General features: G+C 37.1%; 1 protein-coding gene across 7 annotated transcripts in view; it reads right to left on the bottom strand.

Moving 5' to 3' along the window:
- Positions 1-4,195: 4,195 nt before the first annotated feature.
- The window catches only part of LOC137632598 (uncharacterized oxidoreductase ZK1290.5-like), an 87,164-nt gene continuing 75,031 nt past the window's right edge, over positions 4,196-16,328 (bottom strand). For 2 of the 7 annotated variants that reach the window (XM_068364633.1, XM_068364634.1), the window contains exons 8-9: positions 11,364-11,534; positions 4,197-5,717 (exon numbers count right to left, since the gene is read on the bottom strand). In XM_068364633.1, the coding sequence (XP_068220734.1) occupies positions 5,559-5,717; positions 11,364-11,534 (330 nt within the window). In that variant the 3' untranslated portion in view covers positions 4,197-5,558. Of the gene's footprint in view, positions 5,718-9,501; positions 9,651-11,363; positions 11,535-16,328 lie in introns of all 7 variants that reach the window. The other 5 variants (XM_068364632.1, XM_068364630.1, XR_011042064.1 and 2 more) reach the window with 4 other exon arrangements.

Genomic DNA, 16,328 nt, shown 5'->3' with positions numbered 1-16,328 from the left:
AAGTTAGGACCGCCTACTCTCAGGAAAGGTCTATATAAACAAAACATTAAAATTATTTTTATATGTTTATAATAAATGGAAAGTTAATCGAAGAGGCCTAATAAAGGCGGAGAGATATAAAATACATAGAGGAAAATCTATAACGTGATATAATTACTAAAAGCCTAAACACACTTCCGCTAAGGGAAGGGTCGGCCATTTAAAAGTGAAAGAAAGTCCATACTCTCTTTGTCACCATAATTAAATCTATCCAAAACGAGTTCAAGATTTAAGATGAAGATAAAACACCTGCATAGCGAAAGCTCAAAACTAGAATAGTGTACTTCACCAATTAGTTGTGAAAACAAATCCAGTTTAGCAACAGCGAATAAGCACGTCTTGTCGGGAGCACGACAGAGAGAAAATTGAGTTCTTTGTTTACATTGAGTACTGGGTATCTGGACGACAGATGGCGCTGTTGGGCACACCCGCAACCCGTGTAGCGATCGCTGGCGAATTTTACCTTAGAGTTTTCTGTCGAGCAACAGAGTTGCAGCTATTATAATCACCGGCTAAGTTAAATATTGAAAATTGTGATTTAGGGCCAGAAATTTAAACTTAAATTTACAATATATTCTCATTCAGATCATAACAATATATTCTCATTCAGATCATAACAAAATCTCTACTTCCCAACCAACCTGTACAGCATTAGAAGAACACAATAGTTTAATACCCTGATCTGAATTACCTTCTAAAGCATTATACTCCTCTTTTTACACTTCCCATCTCAATCCTGCATCCTCTTAGGTACCAAATTAACATACTGTGCCATTTGGTTATTTGAACAGTTAAAAGTATTCAGAATATCTTCAGTCTTCATCATTATTATTATTATTATTACTATCCAAGCTACAACCCTAGTTGGAAAAGCAAGATGCTATAAGCCCAGGGGCTCCAACAGGGAAAAATAGCCCAGTGAGGAAAGGAAACAAGGAAATAAATAAATGAAGAGAACAAATTAACAATAAATCATTCTAAAATAAGAAACAACGTCAAAACAGACATGTCATATAATAAACTATCAACAACATCAAAAACAAATATGTCATAAATAAACTATAAAAAGACTACAGTAGGGTCCCGAATTATACGAGAATTTGGTCGATTAATGACCTCGTGTAAATGGAAAATCGCGAATTTCGAAACACACAACTAACAGAAATAATTCCATTGTGGCCATGGCAACCAGCAATTTGCCTATTCAAATGTGTTTACTACCCATTTCCAATACTTTCTTTGTACTATACTGTATTTCTTTATAATATCAAATTGTTCTTGTAAATAAATAAAACATTTAATATACTTTAAAGTTCTAATAACTTGTAAAATGGTTAAAATTACAACCAGGATAGGTATAAACACTATATATTTCCCGTTATAACACAACCCAAAATACAGACAAATTTTAATGTTTGTCATATCTATTGTATAATACAACTGGTGAATAGCAAAACCATCACTCTATAGACTAGCTTGTTGTATGATTGAAAATCCAGAATTATCAAAATAAAGGCGATTTTATATCATGCGTTTCCTAAACACGCTAAAAAGCACAATAGAAAACAACAACCAATGTTTTGTTTACGTTTATCTCTGATCACAACGAAGAAACAGACGCATTTATACATCTGTGTTTTTGAATTGACAGCAATTTTACCAAGTATAGATTATATGTTGAATTTGTTATTACCAATGTTCTAATTAATTTTTATTAGAACTTTCAAATAAATGAAATGAATGCCATTTATGAAATGTTTTTCTCTATGATGCCGCCTGAAACGGAAACCTTCCATTTGTTTACGCTCCATCTTCGATCATAATAAACAAACGAATGCATTAAACACACATGATCTAAGTCATAACTAATGATATTACAAACATTTAGTAAACATTATGCTATTACAAATATTTTACTTACTGTAGCCATATAAATTCCTAAATTCGTATCAAAGCTGGAAATTTTTTTTTCCTTATGCGTTTAATCCACAATAGCAAACTGCCACTAATGACAGAGTGATAACTTACGATAATTCTAAACTGTTACGAAAGATAATTGTCCTTTCCATATCCAAAATACTTTTCCTAACTTCAGTTATAAGTCAACTTGTACCCACCTCAATTATGGATCCATATGCAAAAAAGGTAAAAGAAGAAAGTACTAGGCCTATTTTTAAAGTCACCGAACAATTAGGTTACCGCTATAACGTTCGATGTGAGAGAGAGAGAGAGAGAGAGAGAGAGAGAGAGAGAGAGAGAGAGAGAGAGAGAGAGAGGAGAGAGAGAGAGAGAGAGAGAGAGAGAGAGAGAGGGATGGTTTTAAAGTACTAAACAATAAATATGATAGGTTATAACACATTGGTGTTTATGTAATATTAACTGTATAGATGGTTTGAATAAGTTAAGAAATGGTGTAAACAATTCTTTGTTATTGTATTCGCGCGGAAGCTAGACATCAGCTGATGTGATCACAGCCAAAAGTAAAACAAAAATAAGTTAGCAATACTCGATTTTTAAAACACACCCGAAATTTAACAACATAAGTACATGTTTTATTATAGCGCAATTGACATTTAAAGAGTAAAACTTTTCTGGAATAGAATGGTGTTTCCTAAAAAATAGTGGTTTGCGGGAGAAATCGGTTACCGTATTTTAAGCTATGATTGAAATGGATGTATACACGGTATAATTTTTTCGTTTTGTATTTAATTGACACTTCAAGAAAACCGATTTTGGTTTCTTCATCTATTTGTAAGTATTGTATAACGAGAGAGAGAGAGAGAGAGAGAGAGAGAGAGAGAGAGAGAGAGAGAGAGAGAGAGAGAGAGAGAGAGAGAGAGAGAGAGAGAGAGAATCAGCTGTTGTAATTGAATGTCGTGTTTTTGTTTCGTGTACCCCCTGAAGCGAGGAATTGATCGCCACAACTAACAATATTCATGTTAATTTCATTCTTAAACTCAAGTTGCCATATGTGAACTATGGTTTTATTTCTTACGGAGAGAGAGAGAGAGAGAGAGAGAGAGAGAGAGAGAGAGATTTGAAATCTCTCTCTCTCTCTCTCTCTCTCTCTCTCTCTCTCTCTCTCTCTCTCTCTCTCTCTCTAGATTTTATTTTACCGTCTACTCTACAAAACCAATGTTTGCAAATCAAATGTATACTGTTTAAAATATGACAAAATATTGACGACTCGTTACCGAAGTTTAGGCTATTCACTGCCGATAAACACAAAATATTGACGACTCGTTACCGAAGTTTAGGCTATTCACTGCCGATAAACGAACCCAGTCTACTCGTGAAAACCTTGAACGCCCAGAGGGAAAAATAAGGCTTTTAAATATACTGTACTAAACAAAAATAGTGCTTTAATATACCATCATTAACACTACCATTACAATTATCGTAAGGTTGGAGAAAGATAAAGATTGCCGAGAACGTAACCACATTTTTGTTTACATTTTGTCAGCTGGACTCGCACAGTTAACAGTTGATTTCATTGTTGATGTGGAATTTTATCCTTAAATAGGCTATTCATTATGAAATTATGTTAATGTAATGTAATGTTAATATTGTTTTGTAACATTTATTATAAATCACCGTATTTAGGGCTACCAATATACTTAAAAAGACAATAGATTTGATACATTTTGTAGTGCTTGACTCGAGAACTTTGAACAGCCTCGCAGATACAGAAAATTTATTTTTTAAAAATAGCGATCGCGGAAAAGGGAATCGTGTAATTCGAACACACTTAATTCGGGACCCTACTGTATGTCCGCCTGGTCAACAAAAAAGCATTTGCTCCAACTTTGAACTTTTGAAGTTCTACTGATTCAACCACCCGATTAGGAAGATCATTCCACAACTTGGTCACAGCTGGAATAAAACTTCTAGAGTACTGCGTAGTATTGAGCCTCGTGATGGAGAAGGCCTGGCTATTAGAATTAACTGCCTGCCTAGTATTACGAACAGGATAGAATTGTCCAGGGAGATCTGAATGTAAAGGATGGTCAGAGTTGTGAAAAATCTTATGCAACATGCATAATGAACTAATTGAACGACGGTGCCAGAGATTAATATCTAGATCAGGAATAAGAAATTTAATAGACCGTAAGTTTCTGTCCAACAAATTAAGATGAGAATCAGCAGCTGAAGACCAGACAGGAGAACAATACTCAAAACAAGGTAGAATGAAAGAATTAAAACACTTCTTCAGAATAGATTGAGCACCGAAAATCTTGAAAGACTTTCTCAATAAGCCTATTTTTTGTGCAATTGAAGAAGACACAGACCTTATATGTTTCTCAAAAGTAAATTTACTGTCGAGAATCACACCTAAAATTTTGAAAGAGTCATACATATTTAAAGAAACATTATCAATACTGAGATCCGGATGTTGAGGAACCACCGTCCTTGACCTACTTACAATCATTCTGTTGGTCCCTACACATGTTACACAGGGTATGAGATGCTATGTTTTCTAATAATAATCAATTCATAAAGCATTGAATTAAAAATATATCATAGAATTAGAAGATAATCCTACATAAAATAACAACTCCCCACAAAAAAAACGCATAAAATTTGAGAGACGAAAGTAAACCGTAACTCCAAAGGGACGTGAATTGTATTAGAGTACTACTGGATTAGGTGGGTATCCTGGACAACCAAGCATGATTTAATCCACAAGTCAGACTAGCAATACAGAGCTGGAAGAAGACGACAATAGAGTAACATACTGACGTGTATTGCCTACTTAAACATGATCTCTTTCTTTCATATATTTTTTATTACACTTTATATCTTTATCTATCACCCTCTTAACTGCCAATTTACCATACTGTACTCTGCCATTTGATTATTAGAACAATTTGAGTATTCTTGACTTTTTTTGTCGATATCACACTGTTGGCTCCAGTACACTGTACACAGGGTGTTAAGTTCTACAGTATGTCTTCTAATAACACTAATCTAAAGGGCATTCAATCAAAATTATATCTTAATATCAGAATAAATACCTTGCTAATCCACAACGAAGTCCTACATAAAATAAAAAATCCCACAAAAATAAACTCAATTAGTGAGAGATAAAAGTTGACAATAGCTCAAAAAAATATAAATATAAATAGAATGAGTAGTCTACTGTATTAGGTGAGTATCCTTGACCACTAAGCATGGTTTGAGGCCCACAGTCTGACTCAGAATACAAAGCTGGATAGTACTTAGAGGAGAGGATATACTGTAGGAATTGAAAGAGAAAATTTGATACCCTAATTTTAAGATCAAGAAGCTCTCACTTTGTAGATATCATTATGACACACAGGTAACATTCACTTTTCTCATCAAAAATCTCATCTTAACTTTCAAAACCAACTACTATTTCTTAATTTCTATTTAATGAAAGCAACAATACACTCGGAGTTTGAACTTTGTGATACACAATCACAGTCTTTGCTAGCTGATGATACAGTTAAAGGCTGTAAATTATGTTGTTACTTTATACAAAAAGTGGCGAGTTGTAATCAAGGTTCCACAGGAATCTGTACAAGCTTTAGCTTGTACCCATCTGGTAAAGGATTGTCAATCTTGGCTTGAATAGTACTTGGATCCATAATTTGAATTTCACGAGTCATATTGTTTAACGTATCCATGTCTTCGGTTCTTAATTCAAAATCAAAAACCTGTAACAGAGTAAAATACAAATCAGAAACTTGAAAAAAATTTAGTCATTACACTGAAGTAAAATAACAAAATCTTTATGTAATTTGTATTATTCCTAGCCATACAAACCTTAGACCTTTACTCAGGGAGATCACCTTGGCGAAAGCTGAAATCGGTCGTTGAAATTGGATTCGAAGATCTGAAGACTCTGCACCCCTGCAGTATACTTCCCTTGGTACTGATCCAGGGATGCAAGCACGGGCGACCACATCAAACATGTCACTGAGGAGACAGAAGCAGCGAAAAGCCCACCAGAGTTTTCTTGGGTGTTACCCAGTCCAACTCCCACAAACACCTCTCTCACTTCCTCCCTTCAGTGCGAAGCCCATCACTGCACTGGAAGCCATGACCTACACTCAGCACATGGGGATGCTTGCGAACAGATATGCCCCTAAGCATAGAGGGACTGCATATCTACAGTCAGTTAGGGCACCCAGCTCCTGATATTCATCCCTGGCAACAAGCTCCTTGGTTCTATTGCAAAATTAACAATCAACATTTACTTCTTGAAAAAATTAAGAAAATTACCAAGTCTGATAAGTGCTGTCTGTACATAAATACACGGCAGTGGTTCAAGTAAAAGTGAATTGTCTCTGACTGGAAAGGGGGCAGGACTTCTTGCTCTGCATCCTCATCAGTTAGATAACCACTTGTTATCCAATTTTAATGACTGATTACAGCTCACACCAAAGTAACCTCCCTAATTAAAGGATGAGGGTGTGTATGTAATGTAGGAACAATTATACTGTACACTAATTACTGTTAGATCCTAAAGATGAAATTTAGGTTTATGCTTATACATCAATATAAAAATGCATGCCTACAATAACAATTTCCATGAAAGTCTATCACTGTTTCTATAAGTGCTTACTAAGATCCCACGTCCACCATGTTATCAGAGGCTTTGAAGACTGATCGTTTTGAACTTCACACACAAACCATTTTGGAAACTATTATTAGAATTAAGAACCTCAGCACACCAGTGTGGGTACACCATTTAATTAGTAAAATATTAATACAGTTCTGTACTAGAAACTGCTAATATAATAGGGACATGAAGGGAATATGTATGGACTAAATAGAAATCCATTTCCTATAATGTAGTTTTTAAATCTTTGACAATAAAATGCTCAGGCAAAGAGGCACTTTTATTGTCAATATTATCTTAAAATATCTAGTTCAGAAGATGCTAATCAGAAAAATGATCTTGCATGGTAAATCTACTGAATGCTAAATATTCAATTCAATAACCATGATATCTAAAAGAAGAGAAAAAGATTTTTTTATATTGATACTTCAATGTAAATCACATTACTAATATCTTCAAAGTTTGAGCTTATTGACCTTATACTAAAACTTTCTCCTCCCTGTAACAGTCAGCTATATCAAAACATAGATCATATAAAATCTACTTTAATGTTTTATTTCATTATTGATCAATTTAACATAGAAAATAGCAAAACAGTAATAGCCAAAGAAAAAAAATAGCCAGCAAACCACCACTATATTTAAGATTACTGAAAATATTTTCAATATTTTATAAGATTCATATACAGTACTCACAGTTCACCTATTAATAACAATTGCACAAATCTGTAAGGTAATACAGGCCTATGATATAATTTCCCAATGATTTTTGGAATCAGATGATGTCAGAAAAATGAATTCAGCAACAAATTTCTAGAAGAGTTCAAATATGGAAGATGATAAACAGGAAACATTTCTGATGAAATCTGATCTTCCTTTTTTTTCTAAGGCAGTAGCAGTGTAAAAATGGAAGTATATAGGCGGTGTCACAACAGGTGTCACAGAAATACTCCCACAAATGTATTCGGGAATGGATGGCGCAAGTCTCTCCAAATACATCGGCTATACTCTGCATACATACGAGACCCGTTTTCTATAAGACTCGAGAAAGTTCCGGACAGACTATATCACACAATATGCAAAGCTCAAGATGACAAATTTCAAGAAATTACCAGAAGCTCTTGTTCTAGAATGCAACAATACCATTGATTTACAAATCATTAAAATATTTTAATCTTCCCATTAACATTTAATGTTTCAAAATAAACCTTTTTCACAGGTCCTATAGCATAAATATAGATAGATTTAATCTACATATAACAAATCCCCCTGCTTAACAAAAATTCGGAAGCCGTTAACCAACAACTTTTCACAAGTACAAACAAGTTATCTTATGCAAGATTACAAATACTGTACGATGATTTTATACCCAAAAATAATATTATAAAATAAATCTTTATATTTTAAATTTCCAGTGAAACATGTAAATTTACAGTGGATGAATAAACAATCTAAAAAATATCAATAATATCAACATAAAGAAAACATAAAATATCACCTACACAACAGTTATCAAAATTCACAATTAATTTTTAACCAATGCCTCTTTACAGCCAGAGTCTAACACCATTTTTAAGGACATTACTAAATAATTAACCAAAGGCAAAGCTGAACTTAAATGAGACTTTCATATAAGTCTGATTGGACTTTTCAATAGTTTGACACACTGGACAAGTACAACAAAACTGAGCCACATCCTAACAAACATCATGCCCATAAAAATGCCTGATAACTCAATTTTACTCAATTCAAAATTAACAGCCATAGGACATTCCGGAGCGAGACTGAGAATATCAACATTATGATTTTCACGGACAACAATTTGAACAAAAGTATAGTCAGACTTCTAATCTATAATCAACTTTGAACAAGACTCAAGATCACGGCAACCATTGAATAATATACTAACAGTTATTTCTGACACATGACTGGAATCAGTCAAATCAATATTCAACTGATTACACAAAAATCTCTCAGACAAGTTAACATCATCAGCAGCAGATACGAAGATACAGTATCTTCAAAACACAGGTCATTAGAAGTCTCAATAATTGATTCATCACAAACTAACGTGTCTTCACAAGACAGGTTAGCAGAACAGTCAGAGGTTATGTCATCACCAACCAAAATGTCTTCCCAAGAGAGAGTGGTAGAACAGTTGACAGCAGAAACATCAGTAGGAACCAACATATCACTACTAGATGCATTGGTAGAACAGTCAACAGTTAAAAAAGCATCATGAACTAACGAATCTTCATGAGATAGGTCAATAATGTACCCTGTAGTAAAAACCAACATATCACTACTAGATGTGTTGATATAACAGTCAACAGATGAACAATAATCATGAACTAACGTATCTTCATGAGATAAGTCAGTAGAACAATCATCAGTGGATACAGCACCACAAACCAACTTGTATTCAAAAGGCAAGTCAGTACAAAAAACAACAGTGGAGATATTATCAGGAACCAACATATCATTATCAGACATGTAAGTAGAACTCTGAGTCTTCTGATGAGTCTCAGGACACAAAGAAAACAGAGTAGATAAATCAGGACTGAGAACCTCCAACTCCTGACCAAAATTTGGCTCTTTAACCATCTTCAGTCAGACATCAACTGGTATAAGAGTTTGGCGCACATCTGTTTGTATAACCATAGCTATCTTGCTCAGCGTAGTCTTGAAAGCGAAAATATAATAGTTGACATAGAATTTTAAATTTCTAGGAAAAAGTCAAGAAGCTCATGGTTTGAAGATTTTATTAGCAATATGACTTAAAGGTAAATATCATAATAAAACTTATATTTCTATAATGCACACATATAGAGTCACTTTTATAAATAAAAGCAAAGTTACTTGACACAGCAAACATACCTCGCCATGCAAGGACCAAAAATTTGGAAACATAAATGCTGCACAAAACATCATCTCAGCAATGAGTTGGGGTTCCATGAGACATGGAGGTCACGATTTAGGTTATCTAGAAAGTCCATATCTTTTTCACATAAGGCAAAGTCAAATATCTGCAAAATGGTAAAAGTTAGTGAATCTTTACTTACCGAAACAAACATTGAAGACGAGTTAGTAAAGTTTAAGACTACCAACACAAATACAGCATTAGTTATTACATCTTGGTACACTAGTTGGGATTCAACAATTTATATTTAAAATGACTACCATGTTATACTTTGGCAGGCTTGCAAACCTATTTTACCTAGTGATAAGCAAAATCAAATGCATGGACAAAGATCTCAATGTAAAATAACTTTCTTCATGAAGTCTGATTCACATGATTTGGAATCTTAGGAATTTTAATTATCATGCATTGATGACTAATGTATGTCTCTGCTTTTTGCCTTTTGCTTTGGTGCTTTCTGTTAAATCCATATGGTGGAAGACTGTTGCTATTCTTGCTACTATACACAATCAAATACCGCTTAAAATGGTATTTGGCATGAAAACTACTAAGACACGAGCTGTGGTCTTAAGTGTACAGTATAATGTTGAAAGTAGCTTTTTCTGTATCACTGTAATATAAAATATAATTTCCTAAAACCAACAATAATACAACATTCTTTAAACCAATGGTAACAAAGATGTCTACATCTTTGAAGAAAAATAACATTGACTACAGTTTCACTTGAATTATTCATAAGTACTATTGTAAACTTCTTCAATCATACATTTAGTCATTTTATTCTGGACTAGGATAACATTTATCTTTAATACCTAATAATATTTTTTCCATCTAGCTATTCTGAATTTCTACTTAAGCGTAGATTGTGAAAATTGAATTTATGACTATGCTATTAATTTCAGATTCCCTTACTATTTCATATCAAAATTATCTAAGGCAACATATCTACTTACAGTCATTACCAATTCATCTTTCTCATCCAGTTATTCAGAAAATCTAGGGATGGCTTTGCTGGCTTGCATCCTTTCTAAATATCAGTCTAGTTCCATTGGCTACTGTCCCACATTATAAGAACTGACCAGTTCAAAAGCCAAACATACAACAAAACTGTATGTATGTATTATCCCTCAAATCACTATACTGTTTCCATACAACTTCATTACTAAAAAATAAAATGAAAAGTTTTAATAAAAATTCTCTTTCATATTGTTAATTACAACCCCCTTTGTAGGACTGTTATACTGTTTCCAGCCTCATATGTACTGAAAGGTAAGTGAAGGGAAGCGAGTCCTGAAGAAGCACCAACAAAGATTGTGATTCACAATAATTTTGTCGTGGCTTTTGCTCTCACGTGGCCCTCCCCCCTCTTTCTTTCTCCGTTAATGGATAATTTTTTAACAAAGTTTCTTATTGCGGACTTACAGTTGGCAAGGTGTATATTTTGTTCAAACACTACTCAGGAATGATTTTTGTTGATAATTTACACAGATATTGTTCTCATCTTAACAGGCAAGCAGAGTACATTACTAAAGTCATCAAACATGATAACAAAAGTGACAAAAAAGCTAGATAATATGCTTTTCAAATCATGTAACCAAGATATTTATAACAATAATAATTTTCTTTTTATAATATTTGAGACGAGAATGAAGAAGCAAAAATACACTATATAAAAAATAAAATATGGCTTCTGAAGAAAATGACAAAGATTTGCTGCAAGGATCCCAACTAAAGTACTATATAGAATTTTTTTAGAAATAAAAGTTATTGAAACCTACACACACTAATAATCTTTAGAATAATACTTAACAGATTCTACCTCTGAATTTTCCTTAACCCTGTGGTTCTTGGTGGATTTTGGGATGCAAACTACCCTATTCTGCAGATTCCAGCGAATAAGAATCTGAGCTGGGGACTTGCTGTGCTTTTGGGCTATGTCTTGAATACTGGGCTCAGTAAGAATTTGCCCATTGCCTAGTGGACAGTATCCCTATAATATTGGATTTAACAGACATTCATAAAAAGTTAATAAAGTCATTTAGTAAAATATTACCATTGAAAAAACAAGACTTTACCCTTACAAATTGCCTTTAAATGTGCAAATGCCAAATACACCAAATTTCTATTAAAGGCACATTTTCAGCTTAGTTGTTTTTTCAAATTCCCATAAGTTTTTACAATAATTTATCACATAAAATTAATTAAATATGTTCCTTTACAAACATATTTTTATAGTTTTTTACAACATTCATTCAAGTAACATTACTGTGACAGCAACAACGTTCTACAGAGTGTTCTATTACTATACTTCCAGACCATCTTCCACAAGAAAAAAATTATAATTTCTATGACTCTCCCCTGATGTTCATATTGCTTCTCTCTGGAAGCTCAGTTTTATCAACATTTACTCCTAAATCTAAAAAAAGATCTTGTTTTCTTTCTTTTTAATAAACTTTTTTCTAGTCAAATAATGAAATAATTTAGCAGGTAATGACAATAACAGATGACTCACGCAACCACAAGTGTCTCTGCCTTGTCTCGAAGTTAAAACTATTTCCTATCCTCTTGAGACCAAAGTTTAGTGGGGAGGAGGGTAGGTATATACATGAACATCAAATGAGTATAGGAATAACAAATTTATTTAAAAAATTGTTTATTTATATGAACCTCCCCTGATGTTCATAGTGCTGAGGAAGATGAAGATTTAATCTTCTAATTTTCTTCACTTCTTAATAATAAATCTTAATATACTGTACTACACTGTATTGGTGTTATGAGACTATTCAACTTTGTCCTCTAAATTTGCAATGGCACTTGTAATAAAATGTTATTTTCATTAGTAAAATAAATTTTTGAATATACTTACCCGATAATCATGTAGCTGTCAACTCCGTTGCCCGACAGAAATCTACGGACGGGATACGCCAGCGATCGCTATACAAGAGGGGGGTGTACTCACCAGCGCCATCTGTGGTCAGGTACTCCAGTACTTCTTGTCAACACCACCTCAATTTTTCCCTCGGTCCACTGGTTCTCTATGGGGAGGAAGGGTGGGTCAATTAAATCATGATTATCGGGTAAGTATATTCAAAAATTTATTTTACTAATGAAAATAACATTTTTCAATATTAATCTTACCCGATAATCATGTAGCTGATTCACACCCAGGGGGGTGGGTGAAAACCAGTGTACATGTTAATCAAGAAGCTAAGTATCCCGTATTTCATTTTTATCAGTTATTCAAAATAACAAATGAAATTATAAGTACCTGGTAAGGAAGTCGACTTGAACCATTACTCTGCCTTTAATAAGTACGTCTTCCTTACTGAGCGCAGCGGTCCTCTTAGGAGGCTGAACAACTCTTAGGTGCTGAAGTATAAAGGGCTGCAACCCATACTAAAGGACCTCAACACAACCTCTAACCTAGGCGCTTCTCAAGAAAGAATTGACCACCCGCCAAATCAACTAGGATGCGGAAGGCTTCTTAGCCCACCGTAACAACCCAAAACAACAATAAAAGCATTCAAGAGAAAGGTTAAAAAGGTTATGGGATTATGGGAATGTAGTGGTTGAGCCCTCACCTACTACTGCACTCGCTGCTACGAATGGTCCCAGGGTGTAGCAGTTCTCGTAAAGAGACTGGACATCTTTGAGATAGAATGATGCAAACACTGACTTGCTCCTCCAATAGGTTGCATCCATAATACTCTGCAGAGAACGGTTCTGTTTGAAGGCCACTGAAGTAGCCACAGCTCTCACTTCATGTGTCCTTACCTTCAGCAAAGCAAGGTCTTCATCCTTCATGTGAGAATGAGCTTCTCTAATCAGAAGCCTTATGTAATAAGAAACTGCGTTCTTAGACATAGGCAACGAAGGTTTCTTAATAGCACACCATAAGGCCTCTGATTGTCCTCGTAAAGGTTTTGACCTTTTAAGATAGTACTTAAGAGCTCTGACAGGGCAAAGAACTCTCTCCAGTTCGTTACCCACCATGTTGGAAAGGCTAGGAATTTCGAACGATTTAGGCCAAGGACGTGAAGGAAGCTCATTTTTTGCCAAAAAACCGAGCTGTAAGGAACATGTAGCCGTTTCAGATGTGAATCCTATGTTCCTGCTGAAGGCGTGAACCTCACTTACTCTTTTGGCTGTTGCAAGGCAGACGAGGAAAAGAGTTTTGAGAGTAAGGTCTTTGAAAGAAGCTGACTGGAGAGGCTCAAATCTAGATGACATAAGGAACCTTAGGACTACGTCTAGATTCCAGCCTGGAGTGGACAAGCGACGTTCTTTAGAGGTCTCAAAAGACCTAAGGATGTCCTGCAGATCTTTGTTAGAGGAAAGATCCAAGCCTCTGTGGCGGAAAACTGCTGCCAACATACTTCTGTACCCCTTGATCGTAGGAGCCGAAAGAGATCTAACATTCCTAAGATGTAACAGGAAGTCAGCAACTTGGGTTACAGTGGTACTGGTAGAGGAAACTGCATTGGCTCTGCACCAGCTTCGGAAGACTTCCCACTTAGATTGATAGACTCTGCGAGTGGATATCCTCCTTGCTCTGGCAATCGCTCTGGCTGCCTCCTTCGAAAAGCCTCTAGCTCTAGAGAGTCTTTCGATAGTCTGAAGGCAGTCAGACGAAGAGCGTGGAGGCTTGGGTGTACCTTCTTTACGTGAGGTTGACGTAGAAGGTCCACTCTTAGAGGGAGAGTCCTGGGAACGTCGACCAGCCATTGTAGTACCTCTGTGAACCATTCTCTTGCAGGCCAAAGGGGAGCAACCAACGTCAGCCGTGTCCCTTCGTGAGAGACGAACTTCTGAAGAACCCTGTTGATGATCTTGAACGGCGGGAATGCATACAGATCGAGGTGGGACCAATCCAGCAGAAAAGCATCCACGTGAACTGCTGCCGGGTCTGGAATCGGGGAACAGTACAATGGGAGCCTCTTGGTCATCGAGGTAGCGAACAGATCTATAGTTGGCTGACCCCACAGGGCCCAAAGTCTGCTGCACACGTTCTTGTGAAGGGTCCATTCTGTGGGGATGACTTGACCCTTCCTGCTGAGGCAATCTGCCGAGACATTCATATTGCCCTGAATGAACCTCGTTACCAGCGTGAGTTTTCGACTTTTTGACCAAATGAGGAGGTCCCTTGCTATCTCGAACAACTTCCTCGAATGAGTCCCTCCCTGCTTGGAGATGTACGCCAAGGCAGTGGTGTTGTCGGAGTTCACCTCCACCACCTTGTTTAGCAGGAGGGACTTGAAGTTCATTAAGGCCAGATGAACTGCCAACAACTCCTTGCAATTGATGTGAAGCGTTTCCTGTTCCTGGTTCCATGTCCCCGAGCATTCCTGTCCGTCCAATGTCGCGCCCCAGCCCGAGTCTGATGCGTCCGAGTAGAGATGAAGGTCGGGGGTCTGAACAGCTAAAGAGAGACCCTCCTTGAGAAGAATGTTGCTCTTCCACCACGTTAGAGTAGCCCTCATCTCTTTGGAAACAGGAATAGAGACCGCCTCGAGCGTCATATCCTTGTTCCAGTGAGCTGCTAGATGGTACTGAAGGGGGCGGAGGTGGAGTCTCCCTAACTCGATGAACAGGGCTAACGATGACAGAGTCCCTGTTAGACTCATCCACTGTCTCACCGAGCATCTGTTCTTCTTCAGCATGCTCAGGATGCACTCTAGGGCTTGGCTGATTCTTGGGGCCGACGGAAAAGCCCGAAAAGCTCGACTCTGAATCTCCATTCCCAGGTAAACGATGGTTTGGGAAGGAACAAGCTGGGACTTCTCTAAATTGACCAAGAGACCCAGTTCCTTGGTCAAATCCAAAGTCCATCTGAGACTCTCCAGACAGCGACGACTTGTGGGGGCTCTTAAAAGCCAGTCGTCTAAATAAAGGGAGGCTCTGATGTCCGCCAAGTGAAGGAATTTCGCAATATTCCTCATCAGTCGCGTAAACACAAGAGGTGCCGTGCTTAGACCAAAACACAGGGCTTGGAATTGGTACACAACCTCTCCAAAGACGAATCTCAGAAAAGGTTGGGAGTCTGGATGGATGGGAACGTGAAAGTAGGCGTCTTTCAGATCCAACGAGACCATCCAGTCCTCCTGCCTGACCGCTGCTAGGATCGACTTCGTCGTCTCCATTGTGAACGTCTGCTTGGTGACATAAGCATTGAGCGCACTGACGTCCAGCACCGGTCTCCAACCTCCTGTCTTCTTGGCCACCAGGAAGAGACGGTTGTAAAAGCCCGGGGATTGATGGTCCCGGACTATCACCACTGCCTCCTTCTGTAACAGGAGCGACACCTCTTGATGTAACGCTAGCCTCTTGTCCTTCTCCTTGTAGTTGGGAGAGAGGTTGATGGGAGATGTGGTCAGAGGGGGATTGCGGCAGAACGGAATTCTGTAACCCTCCCTTAGCCACTTGACAGACTGAGCGTCTGCACCTCTTCTTTCCCAGGCTTGCCAGAAGGTCTTGAGTCTGGCTCCTACAGCTGTCTGGAGAGGAGGAAAGTCAATGCTTGCTTTTCGTGGACTTGGCACCTTTCTTGGACTTGCCCCTGTGACCGTCTGGACGGGAACTTCCTCGGCTGGGGGCTCTGCCACGAAAGGGCGGAATGAATCTGGTAGCAGGTGTATCAGCCACCGGGGTGCGGTAAGTTCTCGGCACTGAAGGTACAATTTTAGCCTTACGTGCTGAAGAGGCCATGAGGTCATGCGTATCTTTCTGGATAAGAGCCGCAGCCATCTCTTTGATTAGCTCCTCCGGAAACAGGAACTTGGAGAGA

This window comes from Palaemon carinicauda, chromosome 41 (assembly GCF_036898095.1).
Source record: "Palaemon carinicauda isolate YSFRI2023 chromosome 41, ASM3689809v2, whole genome shotgun sequence".
NCBI lineage: Eukaryota > Metazoa > Arthropoda > Malacostraca > Decapoda > Palaemonidae > Palaemon > Palaemon carinicauda.
The sequence above is the reverse complement of the archived record's forward strand: the minus strand, read 5'-3'. Positions and strand labels throughout refer to the sequence as shown.